The 15,476-nt window shown below is 45.0% G+C and overlaps 1 protein-coding gene across 2 annotated transcripts in view; it reads right to left on the reverse strand.

The window, feature by feature from the left end:
- Positions 1-13,950, reverse strand: part of LOC119387059 (hemicentin-1) — a 286,000-nt gene extending 272,050 nt beyond the window's left edge. The window contains exon 1 of one of the 2 annotated variants that reach the window (XM_037654360.2): positions 13,525-13,950. In XM_037654360.2, coding sequence (XP_037510288.1) covers positions 13,525-13,657 — 133 coding nt within the window. In that variant the 5' untranslated portion in view covers positions 13,658-13,950. The remainder of the gene's footprint in view (positions 1-13,524) is intronic. The other variant, XM_037654359.2, reaches the window with a different exon arrangement.
- Positions 13,951-15,476: the final 1,526 nt, after the last annotated feature.

The raw sequence follows: 15,476 nt of genomic DNA on the forward strand, positions 1-15,476 counted from the left end.
GTGGCGAGAGTGAGGCTCGGTAGGAAGTGGAGGGCTGCGTGTGCTGCGAGAGACGAGGGCGAGGGTGGAGCATGTCGAGGGGTGAACCTTCGAGAAACGCGCCAAGATGGGGCGACGGTGAGCCGCAGTGGAGTGTAAAATGACGAGTCAGTGGCAGTGTTCAGGAGATCGCGCTTTCAAGATGGCGAACGTTTCTCATTCTCCCGATGAAAAAGCCACCCGACGTGAGCGTCAGCGAGAGCTGACGCGAGAACGGGCATGTCGTCGTCCAGCTAACCACGATGTTCGTGCAAGAGACTCGGAAGCTTAACGCCAACGAACGGAAGACTTGAAAAACAAAAGAACGATACAACCTGACGAAGGACTGGCATAAGCTTCGCTGTTTCGACAGTGTTCGCGAAGTGGAGCTGGCGGGATTTTTTTTTCTCTTTTCCTTTTTTAAAAGCGCAGTTACTTAAGCCGGGCCCAGTCTGTCTGCTGAATCCGAAAACTATCATAATTATGAAGCGGCACGCACTCTCTGCGTCCTCTTCATCTTCTGCTTCACTCCTAGAACACGTACGCTGATTTCTCCGGCGGAGAATGCAATAACTTTGATGGGTGAGAGGACAAGTATAGACGGAGAACGAAAGAGATAGAAAGACAAAGAAAAAAATAAAGAGAAAGAAAAAGAATAAAAAGATAAAACGATAGAAGGCGAGAGAACGAGTACAGAGAGAGAGAGAAAGAGATAAAGAGAAATAGGGAGAAAGAAAAGGAAAACGAGAGAAAAGATAGAAAGACAGAAAAAGAAATAGACAAAGAAAAAAAAGGGAGAGAAAGAATGGGAAGAGCGAAAGACCTGGCAGAAGGCGAGAGAACACGTACAGGGAGCGAGTGAAAGAGGTAGAGCGAAAGAAAGAGAGAGAAATAGAAAGAAAGGAAAGGAAAGAAAGTGAGAAAAGGATACAATGACAGCGAAAGCAATACACAGAGAGAGAAAGAGATACAAATAAACATACACAAAAAGAGATAGACGAGAGAGAGACAAAAAGCATAGCCATGTATGGTATAGTATAGCGAGGGGTGGGAAAGGGAAGTGAGGGTGAGGAGGAGGGCAACGCCACTAGCTCCGCCGCTTCCGCATTCTTCGCACCACTAGTAAGCAGCTGCCCCAATTTTCTTTGTTCTTTGTAGACGCCGAATGTGATCGTGGCAGATCACAGTGTGAATGAGGGAACTAGCTAGCAAAGCATGAAAGCCAGCCCACATAGGCCGGTTCATACGAAACACATACGAAGATCAGTACTAAAACAAGCTTGGCAGATATACCCCACCGCACACGTGATATATAGACAAACGTAAACAAGCTGACCAATTGATGCTGCGAAGCGAGGAAGTAAACATTTCCGGAGGCATAGTTTCAAAATTCAAAGCAATGTTTGCCAGCAGAGTCAAAGTTCGCGACCAGCAAATGGTTATCGCTGATGAATTGCCAACGGGTCACGCTGTGTATGTTATCGTTCAACCATCCATTTGAAGAAGGGGCTGAAATTTCACCGCCCAGCGCCAATATATAGAAGAGTATGTATAGAAGAGTATGAAATAAAGCTATGAAAGCACTGACAAATCTCGTACAGCACTTCCTGAATCTATACATATACGTAAACAGCGAACGCTCCGTCGGCTGCTACGTCTCTTAACCGCCGAATGTTCACGGCGAACGAGAGAGTTACGAGGTCTCCTCGAAAGGTTTGAAACAGAAATGTCCGTACAAAAGTGAAGCGGTACAGTGGTGTGCCCTTATACGACGTCATTGATTATCGCTCTCTGCGTCTTGATTTTCTGTTTTTCGCTCGCTGTTCTAAACACACACACATACTCACATACACGCATACTTTATATGTGCCAGTTACTGTAGCACTCTTACTCTTTGTTTCTTTCTTCGTGGTTGTAGGGAATGGCGCGGGGGTTCGCGTGTTCGCGCCTGCATCAGCGACAGCCGATCCGTGAAAGGCCAGCTAGGCGTCGTGCCCCGGTGGCGAATCACTAAAAGACGGGCTGACCGGGAAATTGCCGCCAGCTCCAAACGCGCCGCTATGAGCAGCAGCGCCAGCCGGGGCCCTAGTAGACGTAAATGTCCGCCATTCCGCGCTTCTCTTTATTCTTTTTTTTTTCTTGCAGCTGCTTCTCTTTCTACATTGGCCAGGCTTGTGATAGTGAAGTCTGGAAAGCTTTCGTGGTACACCTTTTCGCTTTTTTTTTTACCCTGTCGAGTTTTATACCTTGCCTTTGGACAGGCGACGTCTGCGAAAAGGACGGAAAAAATAATGGGAGACACGAAACCAGAAGCAAATGCGTAATAGCTGAGAGAAGGAAATGTAGGCGTTAGGGGAAGGGAATGCCGAATATATAAGGCCCTGTGGCGAAAAATAAAATAAAAGTGTGCCAATTGAGGACAAAGAAACCAGGACAGGAAGGTCGCAATGAAACACGGCATGAAACAGAAATCACTGGCCTGCCGCAGGCGCTCGAATCTCGGAGCCTATTTTCGAAAGCGCATTTGTTCCCGAACGTGGAAGGGCTCTCTATGGGAGGGCGGTGGCGGCAAGCCCTCTTTAGAGTGCTTCTCCTGTTTCCCCAAATCCCCATTTTTTTCCCAGTTTCACTTTTGCCTTCCCTTCCCGCCTTTTTGTCTTCCGTTGCTCCGTTTGTTCCTGCTCGCAGACGACGTCGGTTTTAGGGTTACGCACCGCGCCGCCTAGAGTATGCTTACTTCGGCTGTCGCGCCACCAACTATCGAAAAGTTTGCGAAACCGAAATGCGGCTAAAACATAAAATGTGCCAAGATCCGTAAGCCTTTAGAAGAAAGTTGTAGTAAAAATAAAAGGAAGAGAGGAAGAGAAGCAAGAGCTGGCACGAAATCTCGCTCGGGAAGCCTAGTAATTATCGCGTTATTTCTCAAGACGGTTTCGTTTTCCTTCTTTGTTTTTAACGCGTACAAGGCAAACATGGTTTCTCGCTCGCTCGCTCGCTCGTAGCGCGTCGTCTCCTTCGTTCGGTTGCTGGTGTTTCTCCTTGCCTTGGCTTTTCAAACTTTGCTTTCGCTTCCGAGAACGCCTTTTTCGGAAATGAGTGCTTTTGCGTGCGCAGGAAGCTTAAAGGAGCTTGCTTCAACGTTGAGCAAAACAAACAAACCATGGCGTGCTAAGAGCTAAGAGCTGACGTTTACTGCGGCTCCAGCTCTAGCTCCTTTAGGACTGCAGTTGCATTTTTCCCCTCTGTTTTAATCTATTTTCTTTTCTCGCGCCTCTGAAAATATTTGCTGTCAAGTCATAAAGTGTGTCACGTTCCATACGTATTAGACGACGTTGTAATAGGTTAGCTTGACTACGCAAGAAGAACGACTTTTGACGGCGCTAGTTACACCAAGGAGTTTGGTATAGCCATGACATGTGCGTTATTCAAGCAAGACTGCACAGTAGCCTATCTTACAGGACATGACCTCGCGGTGGTACTTAACAGAAGAGAAGGAACCGTTAGAAGAGAAACTGGTATTGAGATAAGGCTAGCTTTACATAGCGTTCTGTCTCGTTCTAAATATACCGGATTTGTAGCTGAGGTATGAAATCCAGCTTCTTCGTACAGTGTAGTGTCGCTGAGCGTCAAATGGAAACGAAAGAGAAACATAGGAAGTCTTGTGGAAACTGGATATGACCTATAGGAAAAGAGGGTGGTTACCTAATGAAAACTTTAGTGCTTTGTCTAACACCACGCCAACGTAGTTTTCCAAGAAAATGCGGTGATAGTAGAAACTGTACAGATTGGACGTATTAGAGATGCATAAGTCACAAAAGGCAAAGAACACGCAAAATACAGGAATAAAGCGCTTCGCGGAGACTAGGGATTCCTTACTGCAGCGAGAGAGCCAGCGCGTGAGAAAGAAAACAAAATTAATTCATGGCATAATTTATACATTATTATTGAAGCCCACGATTCAACAGAAAAGCCCATGACATCAATACGAGGATCCATAAAGCCGATTTTATTCACTATATGTGTCTTCAATGACTCGTATGTCCAAATGTAGAGACTAGAAAAACATGCGCCTCGGTTCAGTCAACGAATAACAGCGAAGCACATTGTACTTCTCTCTTCATGCCCTCTTTGAAGAAAGAGCTTCCCTAAGCGCGTTGCAAAGTTTAAAAGGGACTGGTTTTGACATCTTGTACACATCAACCTGCATGTCCGTCGCCAGAACCCAGTTTAACAATGCGTTACATAGAATTGTCTCAACTGCAACAAGCCGTATTATTTTTAATGGTGCCTCACATGGAAATATCACTTGTCTGCTTATACATCGCTGAGCCACAAATTCAAGCCTGATGGAACTTGCAGCGGGTGATCTAAATATACGCTGTCAAAGGTTCGATTAGCAACAACCTATGCCCTATTATAGTGCCGATACAGCTGAAAAACTGTTATAGCTTATATTTACATGGTCGTTCAAGAAGACAGTATTGTTCTAAATGACGCCTAACCTTCTCGTTAAAGACGCACCGTGCTTCTTTAGGGGTAAACGCCGTTCAGTATGATAACCACGCGATAAACTTGAACGAACGGTCAGAGCAGTGCATCTAGACTGTCTTTCCGAGCGCGAATGGGCATGTATTTTCTTTTTTTTTTCAATAGCGTTTTAACGCAATAGCGTTAGAGCTCATTTAGCGGAAATTCCAGTGTCGGCGTTGCCGTCGTTGGTTTTGAGCGAAAAAAATGGGCGTTGTCTGCGAGCGAAAAATTGCCATGGGTCCAAAAAATAAAAATAATGGGTTCTATCTAGAACCGAAACCAGGCCTTAGGCGTGGCAAGCAGGTGCTCTACCACAGAGCCACGCTAGGGCTTGAAACTGTTGAAGCAAGAAACCCTATAAAGGAATCATATAGTCGGAGGAGTCGCTTTAACATATGTAGCAATGCGTGACAGAAGCGTGGAATCGCACCAAGCGTCTCACCATGTGAGTTGCGCAACGAGTGGGTGGCTTAGAAGACCACCTTTTACAAAGCGCTCGGGCATAATTAATCATTATCATCCGCAACAGCATCAAAAAAGTGCGCAGGTGCGCGTGGCACCTTATACGGACGCGTAGTGCGTACTTCGTCAATTCACAAATGGAAGAATTATGGCGTAGTGGTAACTTCGTAACTTTATTTGCATTCCAGGATAGTATTAAACGTCCAATGTTACGCGCACAAACGTTCCTTGCCTTGCGGCACGGTTGAAGTATACAGGAAGCGAAGGCAGGCTAGCGATTGGGAAGGCGATGCGTACGGGGCCCGATTACGCAATCGCGTTCTGCTATAGAAGGCGAAGCTCAAGCGTCCTCCAAGATTTTACTTCAATGAGAGGCGACTCTGATTCATGATTGTTAAGTTCTGACATTAAGGCTCTTCTTTGTAGACAAAAAAATCCAGCGAGAATAGACTAAGTCGGCCATGCTTCATGTATGTACGTTGCGCACAGGGCAAAATGGCGACACTATCATTTCCATTGTACAATTCTATTTAGCGTTCTGCGTGGATCAGGCAATGCAACAGTATGCGTATGTTTGCTATCCGGCGTGTCCTGCGGAAGTTGCGCAATTCACGTAGTACGGTGAAAGTTGCTACTACAAAGCACCCGTAAACGAGGTCTTCGGGTGAATTTTTCCATCACAAAGCTCTTTGCTTCAACATATTTCTGTCACAACTGCAACTACGAAGTTTTTTTTGTTGTACTTTAGGCGTTTAGCGCAATGACGCTAAACGAAGTGAGCAGCGGCGGGACAGCAGAGAGCGTCATTAGAAACTAAGTTGCCTAATTGCAAGTCTTTTATCCCATAAAATTATAAACCAGCTAGCTCTGCAACGAGTATAGTGATGGTATTCTAAGCGGCATACCGACGCATTCTCTGCCATTCAATCCATTTCGTCAAAAAGCTGTTCAAAAAATGTGTTCACTTTTCAGTCTCGCAAATGTTTTAAAGGAACTCAAACCTGCTTTTTTTGCAGTAAAAAGGCAGTTTCTGACAATAATTTTCATGGTAATTTGCTGTTCATATTGCCTAGTTTCAGTGGTAGTGCTAGAGCACCTTTGAAGTCAAGAATGTTACTGCAGCTGTCTCTTTTTGTTGCATATTGATCCTGCGTAACAAAGGGCTGTCCAGCGACTCACAAATGTTTTATTATCTTTCCGCAGGTCTTATTCAGTTCTGGCGACGCCATTCACAGGTCAAGTTCCTGGTTCTTTTTTTCGCTTTCTAACCTCTTGTATTGTTCCCTCCTTCCATTCTTTTGACTCAGTCCTGTTGAACGTATCGTATCAAGCTCGTCATAATACAAATACCAGTTTTCTTTGACAAACCAGCATGCATCCCTTTTTTTTCTTTTCACTGCGCCATGCATTGCACAACGTAACGAACTTCCTTCCATCGCGTCGAACCTTTCTTTTACAGGAGCTCAGCCTCATAACCACGTTTGAATTTCTTTATGATTGTTCTTACTCGCCGCGAACAATTTCATTTGCCCCGCAGTCGCTAGATGCTTTATTTTCTACAGCGACCGCAAGTTGGAATTCTCATTAGGCGTATTTGCACGAACGGTTCCATTCGTTTCCACCATGCATTATGATCCCATTGTCGTGGTCGACAAGAGGACAGAGACATTGCGTTTTCGTTCGCTTTTATTATTTGTCTTCAAATTGGCGTTCTGTTGACGCGCTATAAATAGTCCGTTACTGTCAGAATATAGTCTTATTTTCTAGGCTGTTCCGTGCAAGTTTCCGTGATAATGTTATATAGCGAGAATCTAAATATTTGCAGTGTTTTTATTTCATGAATCCATGACCTGCATAGAAAATTACAACGGACACCCGTCCTCCCAGTTTTCTTAATGAAAGCACAGAGATGTTTCACTGCGGACGAGGATAAGGTCCTTAAGAAAACAGAAATTCTGTTTTTTTTTATTCTCGTAATGATTGAGTCAATCTCTTGCCGAATGGTGCTCGTTCCAACTACGAAAACGACGGGCTGGTTGAGCTGATAATTACAACAGAGTTAATTGAAAACATGAATACATTGAAAACTTGAACTTGTTGGTAAAACAATGTCATAAAAAAACAGCGTCAGGAATGTGCGCTTTTTTTTTTTTTGGCTATGTACAATACACTCTTAGCCAATGCGAGGCCCAAATAAAACCTGACAGATTAATAGAAAGTAAAGGAAAAGGATCGTCCAACCGAGCAACAATAACAGATATTATGCGAACCGAAGCTTCGCTGTTGGTAGATTCCAACAAATTACGGCAGATCTGCTGCAATATTTTTTTTGTGCAAAAGAAGAGATAACAAACAGTTAAATGCACCGAGCAGCCAGCACATCTAAGCTTGGTAGCAAAGCAGTTTAAAATTCTTCGCCTTTCCTATGTTAGTCATGACGTAAGACCCATTAGCAACTGTAACGCGTTCCTTGGAAGTTTCGCAACCGCGCTTGTCCTGTGTCCTTCTCTCTCCTGCGTGTCTCCGTCGTTTTCGCGCTGGTTTTTCAAGTATGCTTCGGAACTCGCACCAGCACAGGTGAAACGCCAAATGAGTTACATGGGAAAATCTATTACGTTAACATGTCCCTCCCAGAGGTAATTTGAAGGGGCCCCGCAACATTTTTCCAATTAACCATCCAATTGCTTCACTAAAGAAGTTTATTGCATCGCGAATCGACCGCCGCAAAAATGTTTAGATTCCGTCAAGTAAGAGCAGAGTTACAAAGATTTGTCGCACGCTGTAATTGCTTTCCATCTTCTCTTGTTCCGACGAACGTGCTAAAAGATTGTCCGAAGCGCTTCCAGCGCCAGCGCTTCGGACAATCTCAAGTTGAAGCGTTTATTTGGATAGGCAAAGTAGGAAGCGTATTTCGGCGTTGCGACATCACCGTAAAAGTTGATAAGACAGCACTACTCCGTTTGAAAAGACTAGACGCGGAACGAGGCTTTGGAATTTGGAGACGTGCGCGCAATTGATGCAAGCAAACTTCATTAACTGTGGACGTTTCTCTTCGCCATTCAGGGAGAAATCCTTGCGACACTGATCGGAGTTTATGGCCATACCTCCGAGAGATTCCGGCGAATCAATCCGCTCATGACGACGAGATTACTTCCGTCTCTTTCTTCCGTTTTTTTTTTTTGCTCGTACAGAAACGAGCATCCGCTGATCGCGTGACATCTGTCACTAATGTCGCCAGATTCCTGTCGTCGCATTTAATGTCTTAGTCATGGTGGCAGAAACAGTTCCTCCCTTCTTAGCGACTGCCCTTCTTCCTCCCTCGTTTACTGCGTTTATGTCAGTGAACTTATTTCATGTACCTCTCGATTGTTTCTTCCCTTTCGTTTTATTTCTCTTCATCACAACGTCCGCTCCGGAAAGAAGCTCGGATAGTGGGTATTCTTGTTCCGTGCGTGTTCCGCAAGAATACGCACGCTCGAAACGCCCCACCTATCTTTACCATTCCAGCCTCCCATACGAGTAAATTAAGCCACTAGGCGTTGAAAGAATAAATAGAGAGATATACAAAGAAAGATGCAATGAGTGTAATTTTTTACTTCTTTTCTCAAACAAGCATCATTTGCCATTCGGCAGTCGTAAATGACATCTGCGCACGCCATCGGCGGCACTGAGTGCGTGATAAAAGGGAGTCGGAGCCAATCGTGGGTTGCATAATTTGCAATTAAACCGCAGCCGAAGCCATGGCTCGGTCCCGGCCTGGAGAACCAAGAATGCGAGAGAGAGAGAGAGAGAGCCAAAGGCTGATCAGGGAAGGCATAGAAACTGTGATAAGGACGGCGAATAGCGGCCTAATGTTCATGAGCGTTCTTCCGTCCTCATCAAGTTCGCTCGTTAAGACAACAGTCGCCGTTTCCACTCTATCTTTTAGTGCATTTCTTTCTTTCCTTATGATCTCTAGACTTTTTTTTTATTTCTAAGCCGCAAAACTTTCTCTCACGATGATTCCTTAGCTGGTTAGTGCTTCTACCAAGATTAATGTGATAGCTAGTAGCGGATAAAAAACAAATGCAAATATCTGCATATATAAATCTGAAATTAGTCACGAAGGCTGTGGGCTCTACTCAAACTCAGGCTCATTAAAAAAAGACTTTCACCGATATACTTATTAAACCCTGTTGTGGAAAATCAGCGAGGTTGTTTTTAACTTTATATCTGTCATCTGCATTAATATCAGTGCGCGAATGGAGGCGAAAATCTTTAATTATACGAAGTCAGTTGACGATTGCATTTTGCGTTTACTCACTTTTTCCTGAAACTAAAAACATCCAGATACTACACTAATGCCCCTTGCGTTCAAATAATGCCCCTGGCGGACGATATTATTGGTCATTTATTTCAACTTGTGTACCATGGGTACCTACTTTTGAAATATTCACCAAACCACCTAACATTGCTCGTAGAGAGCCTCAGGCATACCAGTGTACATTCTACGCGCACTTAAAGGACGTTCCCAATGGGAAAATGACACGTCATTAAAAAAGTAGACCCTGGAAAGAGAAGAATGAGAATAATGGATTGGTGTGCTTCAGGGATGCATTAACGTCCTGTACGCAACCTCGGTTCGAAGTTCCCGGCAGCTTATGCATTTATAATTGTTAAGTTCATCCGTAAATGGCCGGAGTAATTTGTCAAACAGTTCATTCGGCGGTAAATTTATTCAGCTGTGCTTGCCATGTGCACAGGAGTGCTTGTTCCGCCTCGTAGATAGGACAGGCCTACACAAGTATTGCCAGCAATAACCAGCAAGTAAATATTGACTTAACACAAAAATTAAATAATAAAAAATCTCGAAATCTCGGCATTTGACGTTCTCCTATCATTTGTCAGCTTACGAACCCACTGCGTACTCTATAATTTCCCATTCTCTTTTGAAGAGAATTTCGTGGCGGCAATGGTTCCCCGGATTGCGAGCGCACTAAAGAGAAAAGTTCGCGCTGCGCCTGAGCTTGACTTTGAGAAAGGTATGCTCTTCTTTCCCGCTTTTCGTTCGCTTAGTAGGGGCGCTAAGCTTTCAACAAGCTCTGTGGCGCACAAACCGGTAGCTGGTCGACTTGGAGAGCAAATAACGAAGACATAATTTTTTTAAATGTCAATTTGCACACGTTCATTTCTTGTCAGACGTATAACCGAACTTTGTACTCCAGATAAATTGAAACTTGAAAGAGATAGCGCAAAAAAGACACGGACAAAAGAAAGAACAAACGTACACACACTCGCGCTACTAACAACAATTTCTTTCACCTGCCGACTAATATACCACTAATATACCACGCTATCTCTTTCGTGTATGATGAACTAACAAGCCGGCATCGCCACCCTAGTAGATAAATTGAGGCACTTTGAGGACTTGCTACAAGACATTGCAGAAAGCTATTACAATTGTTATTACAACACTATGGCAAGTCAAATTAGGATGTCGCCAGTATATGATTACTTCAGCCGACACATGACCGAAGTGCGCTTCTCATGCGGCGATCAATTATGATCTGAAAGTTTTTGTAAATGCAATTCTGTTTATATTTACATATATTTTGGCTCTAAACACATTTATTTAACCCATCAGGTGAACGTTCGGGTAGAGAAATATACAAAAAAAGCTATTGAAACTAATGCGTGCTGACTGCCAAAAAATGGTACAGTGCAGCTATAAACCCAAACGTGGGCTTTAAAGCTGCTTGTCTGCATGGGGCTCTAAAATTTGTTTTCTCTCGGTTTAAGTAAAGCATCGCTTAAATGAATAATTTGAGTCTACAGGAATAAAAAAGTGGGGAAGATGTAAACAGATGAACTATTATGCAGCCTCGGATCGCTTGTAATGAATGACTAGTATTCATCTTGTTTAAAGTTTCGTTAGCGTTTGCACCAGAGGTGAAATATGTCGGCTTAAAATCAACTGGATCAGACATATAAACCTGCATATATGTATGTGACGATAGACGTGGTAGACGTGCTGTGCCTCAGGCGCCATACTTTTATTCCATTGCACGCGCCACTTCTTCTTTCTCGGCTTCTCCTACCATGGCTCCATACGTCACTCGTATGAATATTCGCGGCCAAAGAATAAAACGTATGGCACTTCCGCTGCTGTGAACCCTGAGCAAGTGCGTAGCACGGGCACCCAGCGATTCCCATTCGTAGAGTTCCCACTGCTCCGTTTACCAAAGCGTCGATGACGCCAATGTTTTGGGTAAGCATGTAGGATTTCCCCGACACGAGTAGAATCTTGTTAGGGAAATTCGCAAACTTGGTGTTCGACATGTGCGTTACTTTTTACTGCACTTTATCGACTTCCTGCTTGTTACGGCAGTTCAAATACGTGTAGTCTGCAGCGAGTTCCGTCAGGTTGTTTCCCCTTCACAGCAGCTTCGAAGAGACCCGCTAAGAGGAGAAATCGTGTGCTCTGCGAGGTGGTGGCGCCCTCTCTTGCGCGGCGCCGGAGATAATAATATTATTAATTGTTAGGGTTTAACGTCCCAAAACTACGATATGATTATGAGAGACGCCGTAGTAGAGGGCTCCGGAAATTTCGACCACCTGGGGTTCTTTAACGTGCACCTAAATTTAAGTACACGGGCCTCAAGCATTTTCGCCTCCACCGAAAATGCGGCCGCCGCGGCCGGGATTCGATCCCGCGACCTGCGGGTCAGCAGTCGAGCACTATTATACCACAAGACCACCGTGGCCGGGTGCGGCGCCGGAATCAGCCGAACTGTTCCGAAACGTTTTTAGTGATTTTAAATTAATTATTGGCTATTACTTCTTGGCGATTTCTGTTAATTATAATATTTTGGACCTTGTTCATTCATTTTAACTCAGTTTTGATCAATGCCAGCCTTGTTATGGCCTGTATTGAGCGCTTTACTGCGAGCGTGATCACGCCACCTGAGATGCATGGGTGGACGACAAGCAGAGCCCCTAAAGGGCTACGAACTTAAAAGGCAAGCTTTCTTTCGTCACTTTCGTGGCTAAGTATAAAGCAACCAAAACCGTCACCGTATGCGTTCAACGAACGTTGTCAGTGTACACTCCAAAATAAATCTAGTCTGATTTTTCTGATTTTCGTGTAAGATCACGGGTTTTCCTCTGGGGGAAACCACGTTTTGGAAAAATTCGCTTATCGTATGGGCAAAGCAGTGATACTGAAATAATTTTGAAAATCAGCGACTTAGAACTTCCTATCGAAGTAGATGGCGAGGAAAAAACTTGGACATGAAGCAATCAAAGCAGCTTGTCTGAGCTTTCTTTTTATGTGCGTGAGTGAAAAGATAGAGCAAGCGTCAGTTAAGCGAAGGGAAGCAGCGGAACAATTGGGTTAACGAGACGACTAAGTAATGACAAAAAGAAAGGGGCAGACCCCACTGAATTTCTTCTCCTCAATATTTGTTTCTTTTCTTATTTTTAACAGCTTTCCTGTGGCGTAGATGTCAGGTAAATAAAAGCGCGGAGGTCCTTCTCACGTATGAATGTTTGTGATCAATTAGTGAACTTAACGCACCGTGCTAAAAGAAGTTACAACATCCTGTTTCGTTTGTTACATGGCTTGACACCTCCGAAAACTATCTCTTCAGCAGCCATCACTCGTGGGCCGAGTTCGTATGTGTATTTGAATCTCTGGTGTCGAAGCTGCCGTGCCTGAAAAGCGCCCGTGCGCTTTTCAGGTATGGGTCCTCAGCCCAAAAACACAATTCTCGAGAACGGAAATTATGAGCCCCAAACCCAGCGATAAACTTAGACACTCTCGCGTGATACCGAGAAAGAATTCCATTAGGCTGCGTCACGCTATTCTAGAACAAACAACGACCACTCGTGTCACCACGCCACCAATAAGTTGTTTATGATGAAACATCCAACCTGTAGCCCTACCCACCACAAGTTGCACAGGCCATTGTCAAATCCAAGACTCAATGTTCTGCCCTTCCGTTTATTTCTCGTCTAATACAACCATCATGCATGGCGTTCTTTGCAATACACCCGCTACAAAGGAACAAGACTTTGCGTAATATCCCACAGAACTTCATCGTATCAGACAGGTAGCAGAAAAAAAAATCACATGGCAATAACTTTATTTCCGTAAACTCGCTCAATTCAAGCTTTTCGTTTTATGGTATATTCATTCACGTTCTTTCTCTCTATTAGTATTGTTTTCTGCGTATCGGCAAACCTCCTCAGCTGATTGGGTATCAGCGGTTTACAGCAGTAAAGCACACAATAACAATGAACCACGGGAAATAACAGTGAATTCGCTTTTGCTGAAACACTGCTTCGATCATCTACATTAACACTACATTCATGCTTAGTTAAAATGCTCCGAATAACTGTAAACCACTGGAGTGACACGTTCAGACAATTCCATAGCTGGCAACTATATTGCATCCAGAAAAACAATGGCGCGTAAATATGAAAGCGCTGTGGCGATATCTACTTGGCTGACTAGCGTGCACCTTAATCACTAACCTGTGACTGCCTGGTACCGGGCGCCGACCTGTTGGGACCAACATCCGAGCAGCAGTACTACTCCAAACAATGCAGCACTCCGATGGCGTGGCCGCCGGGTCACCCACACACATCTATCACCGGCACTGCACATGCCGCCACCGTCGTTGTCTCGTCGCACGTCAACGGCTAAAGCCGACCGCGAAAGAGACTTCAGTCCACTCACCACGGCGACACAAATTCGGGGGCAACCACCGCACTGCCGTCACGGCGCACAAAAGTAACGGCTGAGTCAGCGGAGGACGATGCAAAAACAGTAACGGCACAAACAGCAGCAGCAAAATAAATCCAGTGTGTCCCAGTGACCACTAAAACAGCGGGTTGGCAAACAGATGAACACATCGGGAATGACTTCAGCTCTGGAATTGCGTTCAAGGCGAGCTCAAAATGTCCCCGACCAGATGGTAAGCATTCACTGCTGACCTGACGAGATGATACTCCGGACGAATGATACCGTTATTTCCTTCCGTATAAAAATTAAAGGGTAGTTCCTTGAAATTCGGGTTTCTAAACTCAGCTTCCTCAGACAACTGCTGGGGTCCTCTGAGACTTCCTATCCGAAAGTGCTAGCCCTTCGGGCGAGTCGTTGCCCGGGCCGCACGCGGAAGCAGTTTATCCTGTGTGCAAGGAACCAAAGGGAGACGAGACAGTCAGGACATGTCCACGAACTCGCGATTGGATTCGTAATATGAAGGCGAGGATACGGCCGATTCGCGCGTCGTCCGAACCACGGTCCAGAAACGTTCCCGCACAGGAGACTCCTGCTTCGCGTCCTAAAGCGAGCGATGAGGGGAGAAAGAACTCCCCAGTAAGAGGAGGAAGAGGACGAACGACAGCAGCGCGGCCGGTTCAGCGCGCGCTCGACACTGCGACTCGCGGGCGAGCGCGAACGCGGGTTCACTTGCCGCCGCCGCTTGAAGCCCCGCCGGCGGCGGCGTTGACGACAGCGCGCGCGCCGCACCAGCGCCCTCCATGAGCGGTGTGGGGAACCGAATACAAAAGGCAATAAAGAAGGAAAGACGGGAGAATTCAGCCCCGCCATCGCGATGGCACAGAGACCTGGGCTACCCTGCCCTTATTTTTTTCCCTTTTTTTCTGTTTCCCCTTTTCCCTTTTATTTCAGGGAAAGCGCTCCGGAGCGCTGGTTTCCGGTCCTGGGCAGAAGGCCGTGAACACCGACTTCTGGCCTTGTCATTTTGAGTGCGTATTTGCACTTTGTTTCAATGGCGTAGAATTTTTATACCGCCTATTTTCCTTTGGTGTCGTTAGTAATGCTCTTTATTTTTCTTTCCTATTTATTCCAAACGCGGCGTCACCGACTAACTGTTTCATAGCACTCGTTCATCTCATATCGGCCGTGCCCACTGTTTTTTTTTTTTTTTTTATCAACGGTCTAATTTGTAAAATGTGCAATGAAACTGGGTTAATGAGCGTTAGGGCCTCCCGACTGAATCGTTTTAGTTGTTTTATTTTCTTTCGTTTTCTTTTCTGTGTGTGACGTTTAAAATAATCAGTGAAAACTGTTCTACAATTAATGCAGAAAAACGTAGGCCGTGCATGTTTTTTTTTTCTGCTCTGCTGTTTCAAACTGCTTATCTGAATTGTAACTATCGTTAGCGTTAAAAGCTTTATTGGTAATAGGGGCTGTGGGCTTCGTCATATAAGAACAGGGAAGGGTATGAGGGGGTGCAGGCGCAGTTGTTTCGTAAAGATTTGGTCCGATGCCAATTCAAAGATCTAAGGGCGCTGGCCATTTCACGCAAGGATCGCAGAATGTTCTTTGTCCGTAATGAAGTGCTCGGGGCGAGACGAAGTAGCGTAAAATTTAGACAGCGCATGCCTTCTTATTGTGTTTGCCAAATTGACTTCCTGTACGCTGTGGCTTCCTAACTCAAATTGACTTCCTAACCTAA

The sequence above is a fragment of the Rhipicephalus sanguineus genome, chromosome 3 (assembly GCF_013339695.2).
Source record: "Rhipicephalus sanguineus isolate Rsan-2018 chromosome 3, BIME_Rsan_1.4, whole genome shotgun sequence".
Classification (NCBI taxonomy): domain Eukaryota; kingdom Metazoa; phylum Arthropoda; class Arachnida; order Ixodida; family Ixodidae; genus Rhipicephalus; species Rhipicephalus sanguineus.